This window comes from Octopus bimaculoides, chromosome 2, assembly GCF_001194135.2.
Source record: "Octopus bimaculoides isolate UCB-OBI-ISO-001 chromosome 2, ASM119413v2, whole genome shotgun sequence".
Taxonomy (NCBI): Eukaryota; Metazoa; Mollusca; class Cephalopoda; order Octopoda; family Octopodidae; genus Octopus; species Octopus bimaculoides.
The window spans coordinates 780,693-795,097 of record NC_068982.1 but is presented as its reverse complement, the minus strand read 5'-3'; the positions used below and the strand labels follow the sequence as shown (position 1 = coordinate 795,097).

Sequence of the window (14,405 nt, the reverse complement as noted above, 5' to 3'; positions counted from 1 at the left end):
CATGGATTGTCAATGCTTACTAATTTTATATTGTCTTCTTGCAAATTTACACCATTAACTATCTCACTCAAATGTTAAATTATCCGTAGTTTCTAGAAGAAGAATATAAGTTGTTTTCAAGAGAAGTCATTCTTAGACTTTCAAACAAACGCATTTCACTTTATAACGAACGAATCTTATGAGTTATGTATTCAAGACCTGATTACGATGTGGTTAGTTTTCAAATGACAACCGCTAAACAAGTCATGATTGCAATGCATTTTCAATACCCGACAGAAACAAAAACAAAAAAAAGAAAACCAATCGGGATATTCAACACATTTTTCTCTCCATCCCTCAGGCTTTGGACTCTTCCACCAGGCCAAATCGTGATGAGGTATGAGGTTGGTTTTATTGAATCAAGGCGGCTGCTTCTCGACTCACGAAAATAGTTCTTTTCACTTAGGCAGTTAACACACCGAAGTTGATATAACAAAGAAACCAACAGTTATGCAAATCTACTTATGTACGTCGGTGCCAAATGCTAAATGTTGAACTCTACAGGTTTGGAATTTCAATTCTCGGTCAATGCAAGTTATCGTTACTGGAGTGCTAAAAAGTTTCTGACTTTGGGTAAAAGAAAATACAGGAGGATCAGTATGAATGGTTTTATCCAAAACATTCCCCTTTGAGATTCAAACACTTATTGCAGCGGTCCTTCAGTTTTTCTAAGCCCTGTAAAAAGAACTCGGACGGTTGGGCCTCCAACCAGGCCTTTGTGACAGCGATCACTTCCGAATTGGAGAGAAATTTCGTTCCTTTGAGACGTCTCTTCAGTTGTGGAAAGCGGTGTTAGTTGGAGGAGGCCAAGTCGGGAGAGTAAGGTGGGTTGTCTACCAATTCGAAGCCAAAGTTGCGTATTTTCCGTAGAGCTTCATGTGCTGTGTGCTGGAACATTGTCCTGCAAAAACAGAACACCACAGCTCAGCTTTCTACAGCGTTTCTGCTTCAAAGCTTCACACAGTTCGTCCAACAGAGACGCGTTGCTGGTGCGAACCTTTGGCAGGTATTTTATAAGGAGTGCTCCGTCTTTCTCGTGGAACACTGAAACCAGGAACTTTCCAGCTGACTTCTGGATTCGAAACCTCTTGGGGCTCGGTGAACTGCTGTGGTGCCATTCCATTGATTGCTGCTTGGTATGAGGGTCGTAATGATGAAGCCAGCTTACATCCATGATAACTAAACGAACCATAAAAGTCAGTCTCTGTTGCTGCAAACCGGTTCAAAATCGTTATTCTTGACGTCGTCATTTTAATGTCATCACTTTGATGCGCTTCTCATCTGCGTTCATATATTTCGGCAGCCATTTTGCGGAAAACATTCTCATGTCTTTAATGTTGTGAATGACATGGTCACCTCTTTCGCGGGAAATCCACAGAGTCTCAGCTATGACTTTAGCTCGAATCCGGCTGTCCTTGAGAATCGTGACGTGCACAGCATCGGCTTTGTCTTCTGTGGTCGCAGAAGTTGGCCGTCCTAACCGGGGTTCATCTGTGACCCTGAAATGACCAGTCCGAAACTTTAGCATTCAGATTTTCGCTGCGGAGTAAGATGGACAGTCATCCTTCAAAACTTCCTTCATCTCTCCATTGATTTCCGCCATTCCTTTGCCTTACAAAAAGAGGAACTTCATTACCATTTGTGCTTCAGTTTTACCAAAATCCACTGTAGAAGCTGCCATCATTCGTTAAATCTGCAAAAAAAAGACGAAGATATACTGTATACCATAATGAGTTTTTGCATATCTTCTAAATAGTTGTCCTACCTTCCTTGTACATTTAACACCTCTAACCTTTCGTGATACTCTCCAAGCTAGGAACTTTTCAGCACCCCTTGGTACTGCCACCGTCAGAATCCACAGACATTTTGAAATAAGAAGGCAGTTTCTTCGTGCTAACTATACATATTAAAGTTTATATGCTAAATTTCCCACGTATTCCGCCCTACATCCTTAAAAATGAACACGTATAAGAATGTAATCGAGGTGACAGCATTCAAAGAAGAAATTAGTTTATTTTTGCTTAGCTTTGATAGAAAACCAGCTCGACCAGGACTAACTAACAACTTGCTTATAACAATATATGGGATAACTGAGAGAGTACAGTATGTTCAGGATGCCATACAATTGGGAACAGCCTATTGGAGCGTGCAGTATCACCCTCAAATAGACAAGAACGAATGCCATGCGCGTGTGCTTGGTCAGTGTACATCGTACAAGCTTCCTGTACAAACAGAAAACGTCACTTAAATATATTTCAATGTGATGCAGAATACAAGTCGTGCTGCTAATACTTGCATTTTAATAAGTAGAAATAGAACAAAAGAAAAATAAGCAACAGACGAGAAATGAAAGACATTACAGAAATAATTTGCAGTAACCAAAGTACATGATGTAATCCTAACTAAAGAAGATGTCGAAAAGTGCAAGGAAATGCAGACAGTTTGCGCTGCACACATGCACATATACACAAGCACGCATGCACAATGACATCGTGCAAAGCAATTATACTTCAAAGAAATTTTAGCCCCACAAAGCCTACTAAAATCCTTAATGATACCCAAAATAAGACAAACCACGTTAAATAAAGGACATAACGTTGCGTGTTGAACAGAAAATAGTATCAACGCCATTTGAACAAAAATAGGAATGGCAATGTTTGAAATAAAGGCATTGAAAATATCGTCAACACGATAATAATAATGATCACAAAGAGCAACCTACCACCATCACGTGAGACGAGAAACACCAGCTACAATATCTTAACACACTCTGGAAGAAACATCTGAACACAATAAATCCTGGTAGAAAAACAATACAGAAGATAGTAAAGGAGATTCATTACCGCCTAAACTAAATTAGCCTTCAATCCTAAAATGCTGACAAAATCCCCCCACACATCCAACAAATCGAAGTATAATAATATTCCTATACACTACTTTCTACTCTAGAAACCTAGTTACTGCAAACATATGACTCTCATCGCCTTAGTTTTCATTGAACTACATGTCTATTATCATCACAACTTTTCAATCAGTAAGGTGAAACGCTTTTCGCCAAATAATAGAATGAATAGGTACATTGTGGATAGGATTCTTGCTGTTCTGTATGCACCTCATGGATTATTACCGGTTTAACAGACATTATTAGTACACACCAGCAAATAATTTGCTTGCTGATTTCTATAAGCGAAAGTTAAATTCAGAAGTAGTGTTGATTGAGAATACACACAATAAATTCGAAACTCCGCGGTGTCCACTAATATCAATGAATCGCACGCGATATGAACGCACATCGTTGAAAAGGAGGAGGTGTACTCTGATAAAGAAAAATAACAACGATCAGCATATTCATTTTCGAATCTGCTACAAAGTATGGAGAATGAATTGATACGTTATTGTTATTAACAAAACAATAGTTTCTACAACACTACATCACCAATATAGATAAGGCATATATACTCAAGAAAACAATTTTATAGAACCTTTCAAAGGAAAATTGCATTTTGCAAAGCAACCTGGAAGTACAACCATAATTGCACAATTGAAATTTTCATCCGGTTAAAAGCTATAGAAAACAAGTACTTCATAACGCCAACTACAGAAACACTACAAAGTACAGTATATCTCAAAATCACGTGACTAAACGAAGAAAACGAGGAAAGAAAACAAAAATAAAAATGAACGAAAATCAGAAAACTAGCAAAAGCATTTGTATCGAGCATCAGTCACAAGAATCTCTAACAAGTAATTAGCAACTTCAACAGAACAAAGCAAAAGTTGCACATCTTCTGACAGATCGTGATTCTCTCCCTTCCTTCAAATACATTAGGCGTAAAGCTTATTGTTGCTTACTAATACGGAGAAAAGCCATAGAATCTGTTTGCTTGACAAAACCATGCAACTGAATCAATTCACAGACCCATTACTCTACTACGAACATTTCCTAAAGAAAGACTTGCCTTCAATATGGCCGACCCAAATATGTCACATTCTAACTAACATGAGAACTTAGATTTCTGCCTTCGTTTGCACAACCACTGACCTTAATGAATTGTTGGAGGCACTAGTCTGCCTAGCTTAAATAAAGTACACTAAAAACATACGAAGAGCACATTTGTCATTTACTTTTTATATAGTAACACGACAGTTACATGTGATGAAAAAAAGTACCTTTATACACACCCTCTCCTACTAATCCCATCGTTCGTGAGAGATAACAGCACAGCTAACCATCTGCGGCCCCATCTCCAGTGCATCACTAAGTCGCTTTTGGCCATTTCACAACAATAACAAGTAATCTCTACATTCAAGATAAATGAGCGGCATCCACAGTTGATAAAAACGCCAAGAATTACCTCCAACTAGTCTAACATTTTAAAGTAGATATATGTGAACCTTGCTGCTAATACTTGCATTTTAATAATTCGAAATAGAACAAAAGAAAAATGACGGGAAATGAAAGACATCACAGAAATAATTTGCAGTAACCAAAGTACATGATGTAAATCTAACGAAAGAAGATGTCGAAAAGTGCAAAGAAATACAGGTAGCTCTACAGGCTAAACATATCAAAGGAATCTCCTTAAAATTTCAAGAAATAAAATGAAAGGGGCGCAAGAGAATGTTTTCCTAGATAATCCTATAAGGATAAGAAGATCCTAGTTGGAACGCTTTTAATCACACGTCTGCTCCATCAAATCTGACATTTATCCAAACAGCGATGGCACACATTGCAGATAGTATAAAAGTCTCAGTAACAATGATATTTCGTAGATTATATCAATCCCCGTCTGAGTATCCCAATCTCTCCACAAAATTATTACAACACACAAAACAGAACACTTTGTATAGGGACCTTACACAGCAGCTATTTAAAACAAAAACAAATACTAAAAACCAAAGGATATATTATTTTACTGCAGTAACCCCTAAACCACACACATTTTTTACAAACTTTCATTGAAGACGCGTTACGGGGAGATATTTAACGAGAGGTCGGTTGGTTTTGTGTGTGACAAAATTTGTAGCTACAAATCTTTAAGCTTTTCTAAGTTTGCCTAATGCACTGAGGGCTATAGATTTTCTAAAATCCAGTCGATTTGCATGGATTTTTCTAGATAAACACTTATTTCAATGACTATTTTATTCGATAGTATCGTCTGCGTGCTTTCTGCTTCTGATTGTTTGAGAAATATACGAGGGTTTGCTGAAAGGTTCCTAGCTTTCGGTAAACGAAAAATACAGGAGGATGAGTGAATTATGATTTTATTCAACATATTCCCCTTTCAGATTCACACACTTATTGCAGCGGTCCTTCAGTTTTTCAAAGCCCTGTAAAAGAACTTATGAAGTTGGGCCTCCAACCAGGCCTTTCGCGACACCCTTAAAGCCAGGAATTTCTCAGCCCCCTTTTGTATTAAAGCCAATGAAAAAAGAAATTTAATAAATATCAATCTCTGGTGTATCACAATGAGATATTCAAATTTCTCAAAAAGCAAAATAAAATACAATTTTAATGTTAGTAGATGTAGATTGATATTTTAGCTAACGAGGTTAAAGGGTGATGTACTAAAATGGCGTACACGAAAGATACCAAAGTGAGTGAGAAAAAACAAAATCGTTTGCGTCATTCAAACAAAGGAACAGAATTATTTCAAGAAATGAAAAGGTAATTTCTCAATTTATATAATCAGTAAAAATCTTGGTGAGAGATTGATTATTAATTCCTTGAAATTATGTCCTCTTTTCTTTGAAAGTCGGGAATAAGAAGGAAATTTGAATTAAGAATATTTTACATGCAATGTTCGCATTTTAAAATATGTATCCAGAGACAGAATGAGAAAGCGGAAAAAAGTGAGAGAGAAAAACAAACAAATAGGCGCAAGAGTGGCTGTGTGGTGAGAAGCTTACTTCCCAACCACATTGTTCAGGTTTCAGACCCACTGCATTGCACCTTGGGTGAGTGTCTTCTACTATAGCCTCAGGCTGACCAAAGCCTTCTAAGTGGATTTGGTAGATGGAAACTGAAAGAAACCCGTCGTATATGTATATGTGTGTGTATGAATTTTTGTGTTTGTCCCCCACCACCATCATCGTTTGACAACAAATGTTGGTGTGCTTACGTCCCCGTAACTTAGCGGTTCGGCAAAGTGACCGATAGAATAAATACTAGGCTTACAAAGAATGAGTCCTGGGGTCGATTTGCTCGACTAAATGCGGTGCTCCAGCATGGCTGCAGTTAAATGGCTGAAACAAGTAAAAGAAGAATAAATACATAAACGAATAGATGAAATAACTAAATAAAGGACACTCGTACAAACAGCGTAGGAAGTAAACTCATATAGACGCACACAAAACACATAGACACGAGCACACATACACACACAGAGGCGTAAACACGTGTGCAGGAGAGGATACACATCACGGACTGAGCAAAGCAAGAGAAGACACATGGGATGACGGGTCGTTGAAGAGGTCACAGGAGGTGTAACAAAGAAATAATAATCCTTTCTACTATAAGCCCAAGGCCTGAAATTTGGGGGAGGGGTAGTCGATTACATCGGCCCCAGTACTTGACTGGTACTTAATTTAGCGACCCTGAAAGGATGAAAGGCAAAGTCGACCTCGGCGGAATTTGAACTTAGAACCTAGTGACATGCGAAATAGCGCTAAGCATTTTGCTCGGTGTGCTAACGATTCTGCCAGCAACGCCGCCTTTTATAATAATAATAATAATAATAATAATAATAATAATAATAATGATGAAAATAAAATAGCTGAAGTAAAGATAAAATATATATAGCGCCTGTGTTGACTTGCCAAAATATGACCGTCCCCTTGTATAACAATATACAAAATTAGAATCTTTTCTATTATTATAAGTTTTTGTTTTTTGTTTTTTGTTTTTTTACCAAAGTAAATCTGTTGTAAAATATAACATTAAAACGAAATTTTCTTCTTTGGTAATATTATAATCGCAATTTCCTGCTGCCTCTGTCTTATATCATTTCCAAACTCTCTAAGTTGCACATACATCACTTCTCGCAATATTATGTTTCAGTTTTTCTCTGACAGTAATTATTTCCTTGATTACCCAGTATTCTGTCTACAAATATTTTAACATTTATTTTAGATTCAATTGTCTTCTCTTAAATATTCTACTGCAGCCAATCATAATCGTTCCCATAATTTAGATAATTCTTTAAGATTATTTCGTTTTTATCTTGCATTTTTGGTTTTACAATTTCTCATCTTTTCTAAGCAAATCGATTTAAAACCCTTGTAAATATTCCCATCCAAATCCCAACAAGCTTTCATGGTAATTTTCATTATTTCTGTTTGTTTTTCATATTATCATATTTTCTACCCTTCCTTGTCAATAACAGAGAACATTTTTTTATTGCGAACACTATTTTACTATTTAAATTTTTTTTCCTAAAATCGTTCCTTTTCTGTTTTCATAAGAAATTTATTAAATATTTCTATTTTCTTTTTACAAAATTTTCTAAATCCCTTTCTGCTTGAACGATGTTGATACAGTGTTGTTTTTTTTTTTTTCTATTTTTAATGTCCTCATACGTATTTTTAATTTATGGCTCCTCCTTCCAAAACGGGTTTTGCGGATTAAATTTCTCCTGTTTCGTTGAATAGATAGATAGAGAGACAGATAGAAGCAAATACTCAAATACATGAATCCTTTATTGTTTGAAGCGGGAAGAATACGTTATTGTGACTTTTATGTCAATACATGTTTAGTATTTAGTCGTAAACAATTATAGGTCATTCTATTTCCTGTTGTTTACTTTTAATATTGATATTACATTTTTTTTTTTTTTGTCTCAGAAGCAATTATGCAACTCACTTCAAATCTTGTCATTAGATTTCATAGAATGATATCCAGCATTACGAAAACAAACACTATTCCTGAACTCGGAATAAGTAAAGAACTGTTAGACATTCAAGTTATCCTTTCAACGCAACAATTTATACATAAAACGCATCATACTGCAAGCGACCGTCAATATTTTCTGACGATCGGTGAAGCATGAGTGGCACATAAAACCAACGGGTATATATTAAAATCATACAACACAAGAGAGTGTATATTAAAAATATGAATTGCCGTTTTCAACGGTAGATGATGGCATTGTCTTAAAACCGGCAGGCTACAGAAAATCGGTACTTCTCCAAATTAATGTAGTTTATTGAATGCGAATTTCTCACATTCAAATATCTAACATGTTACAAAGTTTTCACCAACAGTGGTCAAAGAACAAAAAATAGTTTTCTGTCTGTGATTGACATTTTTCATGATTATATTTTGATATTTTATATTGTTTTATTGTTGTTGCTAATATTTTTTACACTCGTTTCCACTGGGTCGGACATTGCAATTTTTCACTTTTTCATATTGTTCAAGTAATTAATTTTATAGACGTAAGTCGTTGCTCTTACTATTTACTCAACCATGAAGTCATGATGCAATTTACTCTCAGGAGTAAAAATTGTAGTTGTCAAAGTAAAATCGTCAACTTTGCCCAGCTGGAAATATGGCGCTTCAATGTTATGCACTTTGCACCTAACGATTAATACATAACAAATGACTCTTCGCTAAGGAAATACCTGTAAAGATTATGTAATGTATTGTGTTATAACAAAACTTAAGCCTACACATATATGTGTGTGTATTTGTGTGTGCGTGTATGTATATATGTATATATATATATATATATATATATATAGAGAGAGAGAGAGAGAGAGAGAGAAAGATACATGTATATATATGTGTGTGTGTGTGTCTGTGTGTGTGTGTGTGTGTGTGTGTGTGTACTAGACTACCCGTGACCAGTTGGGTTACTGGGAAAATCTGAGTTTCCCAATACTGCAAATAGCTGTTACGTGGTAGCAGGGCGTGCTAGAAATAGCAGCCAAATCTTTCGGACTGAGATACGTTGAATGCACTCGAAAAAATGTTTGTAATGGTATTCCCTTGGGGCGATCTTTCGCTTTGACTCCCAGAACTGTCATCCGGATCAGCTTGTTTTGTTCGTTAATTTCCGCAAAAGTTTTTTTTATTGATTTACTTTTGTTTTAAAGTGAAAGAGAGGAGAAAGTGAAAGATGTATAAACGCGTATATGAAATGGACCTGTGTGTGTGTGAGAGAGAGAGAGAGAGAGAGAGAGAGAGAGAGAGAGAGAGAGAGAGAGAGACTTACACATACATGAGAACACACACGTCCACTCACTCATACTTTCTCTCTCTCCCACTTTCTCTTTCACATACACACACACACATACACACATGCACATGTACATGTACATACCAAAAAGATGTACACATATGTAATGATGTATGTACGTATACATGACAACACACCGCTTCATTCACTCTATCTCTCTCTCTCTCTCTCTCTCTCGCTCTCTCTCTCTCTCTCTCTCTCTCTCTCTCTCTCTCTCTCTCTCTCTCTCTCTCTCTCTTCACACACACATTCATTTCATATACACGTACATACAACTTTCACTTTCTCCTCTCTTTCACTTTAAAACAAAAGTAAATAAATAAAAAATTTTACGGAAATCAACGAACTCCAGATGACAGTACTGAGAGTCCAAGTGGAAGATGGCCATTCACTTGAAAATCATTTTTAAAAAACATTTTTGTCGAGAAATAACAAATAAAAATTGTGTTTAATCGTTTTCTTTAACAAATAGACGTCCAAATATCACAAAAATTTGCACTGCACTGCCGAAGGTAAATATGAAAATAAATATGCAAAAAAAAATTAAGATAAAATTTATCATTTCTGAGATATTTCGGGTACAAACAAACATCTCTAGAGTTTTAGTATTATTAAGATGTTTATATAGATAGATAGATAGATAGATAGATAGATAGATAGATAGATAGATAGATAGATAGATAGATAGATAGATAGATATGCATAGATAGAGAGATAGATAGATAGATAGATAGATAGAAAGATAGATAGATAGATAGATAGATAGATAGATAGATAGATATGCATAGATAGAGAGATAGATAGATATGTATACATATATAAATGTATATATATACACACACATATATATATATTCATATTTGACTCCACAAAACTTAAGTGCTCATGCATTCTCTCCTGTCAGCTACAGGAAAGGCATGACGAGTAATCTGCTGAAATGCTTAAATACTTACCTAATGGCTTCCGGTGTATAAATATAATCTTATACATGTAATTATTGACACAAGCAATAATTACATGTAAGGATAACGCTGCTTTAATTTTGGCCTTAAATTATTTCACTTATAATGACATTCATATTGAAACAACATCAAGATAAAATAAATCGATTTTGCATTTAATGGCGTCACTGGAATATCTTATCACAAACAGCAAATGAATCCTTATAAAATTACATGGAAGATATAATTTGTGCAAGACCAAGTAGATTAATAAATTCTACAATTCTTCCAGCATAATACAATACATTACGGCACATTACGGAAGAATATTCTTGAGCTACCTTGGACTATAATATATATATATATATATATATATATATATATATATATATAATGCATTTCTAAATCTCTGAAAGATTTATACAGTAGCAGCACGATAAAGTGATGTTATGTTGCCAAGTTAATGTGGCAGTCCCATGAAAGGGAAAAATGCTACTGTTATTTAGCCCTAGGAAACACCGTTTCCAGTTAGCCATGACACATTTTCTATGTCATGTTTTCAAAGGGGGGATAAGCACCTCCACCCAGCAAAGCCAGCATCCAGAGACAAGTTTCAGAGTCATTGCTCATTATCAGTCTGGAGTCGCCTTTGAAAACCTATAGATTTGAAGTGAAATACATTCACTGATTTCGAGAACAGAAACATTGCATTTCAAAATCTCTCAGAAAGATTTATACAGTAGCAGCACGATAAAGTGATGTTATGAGAGATTTAGAAATGCAATGTTTCTGTTCTCGAAATCAGTGAATGTATTTCACTTCAAATCTATAGGGTTTCAAAGGCGACTCCAGACTGATAATGAGCAATGACTCTGAAACTAGTCTCTGGATGCTGGTTTTGCTGGGTGGAGGTGCTTATCCCCCCTTTGAAAACATGACATAGAAAATGTGTCATGGCTAACTGGAAACGGTGTTTCCTAGGGCTAAATAACAGTAGCATTCTTCTCTTTTATGGGACTTCCACATTAAGTGTCACCATTGCAGATATTATGAACTCAGCCTTGGCTGTTTCAAAGCAAAGTTAAGAATATCGTAAATGGGATTACGGAAAAAATCACAAGAGTTGCATCCCACGGCTTCGATAAACATCATGCATGGAAGATAACTTCGAATCTGTCAGTCTATCTAAAATTTTGATAAATATTCTTTTCTACTCTAGGCACCAGGCCCGAAATTTTTTGGGGGAGGGGCAGTCGATTAGGTCGACCCTAGTACACAACTGGTACTTAATTTATTGACCCCGAAAGGATGAAAGGCAAAGTCGACCTCAGCGGAATTTGAACTCAGAGCGTAACGGCAGACGAAATACAGCTCAGCTAAGCATTTCGCTCGGCATGCTAACGATTCTGCCAGCTCGCCGCCTTTTTTGGAAAATATTGACGCCATTCTCAATGTGGGTTTGTACAATGAACTCCTGCATTTTATGAACAGAAGAAACGATTCCAGGTCCAATTCCCATAACGAAAGAAATATCTTAAAAGAGTCTTCTTGGGAGACAATTGCAGTTGGGGAATGGCTTAAATTACCAAAGACAAAGTATGCGGTATATTCTGAATAATTTATTCAAAACATTCACAAAACATTGAAAGTCGTTAACGATAAATTCTTGCTAATTGTTAATGACTTCCAAAGGAGAGGCAAATTCAGGAAATTGAAAATAATTTCGCATCGTTTATTAATGTGTTAAAAAAATTCGATGTCACTTTATTTGCAGACAAACAGCTACGAATATTTTCCATTTTATTAGATTTCATTTGCATAGCATAATCTACTGAAGTCTTAATTCCTAATTGTTCCTAAATATTTCAATTTTCTTCAATTGCCGATAATAATGTCGGCTACACGTTTTCATGTTCAAACCAAGGCGGACATTTCGTTAAAAGGAGAATGTTTTGCATAGATCATTCGGTTCATTGTGGAAAGCTTATTGAAATTTATGCTGTCACTTCATTTTATTATTCAAATTAGTTCAGTTTCATTTTATAATTATGCAGAATATTAATGGTGTAGAGTTTGTCTAAGTAAAAACTTTCTTTCAACTGATTGAAACAAGCGTGAATATATTGTGCAATATTGAGGAGAACCAAATCGTCCAAAATATGTCAATGGCTACCCTTTGCATGCAAACGTCATATTTCTTCCCGTTTGCTAATTAATTTTGTGAAATTACTTCGGAATTTCTTCCAATTATCTCCCTTTATCTTTGAGAGTTTTGGTCATTGCCGCTAGGTTTCTGTTTTATTTCTCCAACTGAAAAGGAATTTCCAATTAATTCAGTCCATCAGTCCTTCACTTATGTCAATTCATCCAATTCGCTTATTTGAGCAACATTTCTTTGATGATTTTATTTTTATATATACTTTTATTATTCCACATATAATTTAACAATAACATAATGACTTATTAAAGTTGATAGATTTCCAGCTAAGCTGCTTGCATTATCCAATCTAAAGTGATTATCTCAATGTGTCGAGTTTAGAGTGCCTTCAGTTTTCCATTTTTATCTTCATCTGATCTTTTCTTCTGATTAGCTTCATTTGTTGCAGGTTGATTAAAGATTTTGGAATAATATTAAGTTCGCATATATCGTTTTTGTATACGGAAATAAAAGTCAATATTTTTATGTGAATTTTAATTTTAAAATCAATAACATTGAGTAAAAGAAAATGCAAGATCTTTTTTTTTTTTTTCATGTAGCACATCGTTCAATACCATTAATTACAACTCACCACAAAAATACTCGGATATGACATCATAATTTTAAAAAAATTTTTTTTTTTCAGTTTTATGCTTAAAGTGTGTTTGGAAGTATTTTATTAAAGTTTTAATTATATTGACAATCAAATCGCAAAATTATTGCACATTACTCATACAAACAAACAAAAACTTATATATGTAGCTTAGAAAATATCCCAAAAGCCAATGCACTTAATATATACCTCATCTATGTACTTTTAGCTCATAGCTACTAACTACAGCCTAGAATTGCTTTTAACAACAATATCTTCTGAAATAATTTACTCAAATTGTAGTTTATTGATTTTGTAGTTTTAAAAAAATCGATACTTTTTATTATAGCTTAATTATATAATCTATTTATTGCTTGACAGTGGTTTGTTTAACCGTCTTCCCCAATCCATATAAAAAAAAAACAACCTTATGTGAGAGTGAATGTGCATCCTCTTCGTTTTCTTTGTCCTTTTTTATTTATTTTGTTCCTTTTTTATTCTTTTATCTTCCATGCCAAAGCCGCAGCTACACTTTTTTGTCTTCTATGCTCATTTATATGTCATAATGGCAAAGCTATGTCTTAATCTCGTCTTCGAAATGAAAAATGCATGTTACTTTCTTCAAACTTGAAATTATACATTGTAGATATAAAGCCTTTAGCCAAGAATACGTTTGAACTTTTGGCTTAAATCAAACTTAACTTTGTCACGACTATTATTCCCTTTAATGACAGAAAAAAAAGATAATCGGTTTTGTATGTAGCAGAGATTAACACCAATATTTGCAACGTTTCGACATAATTATCTGCGCCTTTCGGTCCCTGAAAAAAAGATTAGAAATAAGTAAGGATTGAACTGGATTTCATACTCACCTGTTATTTATTTTATCTGCTTATTAGAGATTGCTGAATAAAATAGACATCAGCGATATTTCAACTGAGAACTTGGGAGCTAAGAAAATAATTGCACGAAAGCATCCTCTGCTATTTCAGCACTCTACCAATACCGATGACGCTTGTATGAGTTCAAACTAGAACTGCAATGCTGAAAATGTTCAGAAACTATTAATGACAAACCGGCGAAGGAAATCAATGTGTCCAACTTCCCTTTCAACTACTTTTCTAATTTGATTTCAGTCTCTGCTGGCGCACGAGCAATGTCTAAAATATGGCCGCATTTTATTTTGTTTTTTTTCGCTAGGCGTAGGAGTGGCTGTGTGGTAAGTAGCTTGCTTACCAACCACATGGTTCCGGGTTCAGTCCCACTGCGTGGCACCTTGGGCAAGTGTCTTCCACTATAGCCTGGGGCCGACCAAAGCCTTGTGAGTGGATTTGGTAGACGGAAACTGAAAGAAGCCCGTCGTATATATGTGTATGTATGTATATATATATATATAT

The 14,405-nt window shown here is 35.2% G+C and overlaps 1 protein-coding gene across 1 annotated transcript in view; it reads right to left on the bottom strand.

Annotated features, from left to right (window-relative positions):
- Nucleotides 1–1,285: 1,285 nt before the first annotated feature.
- LOC128247129 (uncharacterized) overlaps nt 1,286–14,405 on the bottom strand; it is a 31,047-nt gene continuing 17,927 nt past the window's right edge. The window contains exons 3-4 of the mRNA XM_052965944.1: nt 1,696–1,732; nt 1,286–1,538 (exon numbers count right to left, since the gene is read on the bottom strand). Coding sequence (XP_052821904.1) covers nt 1,286–1,538; nt 1,696–1,732 — 290 coding nt within the window. The remainder of the gene's footprint in view (nt 1,539–1,695; nt 1,733–14,405) is intronic.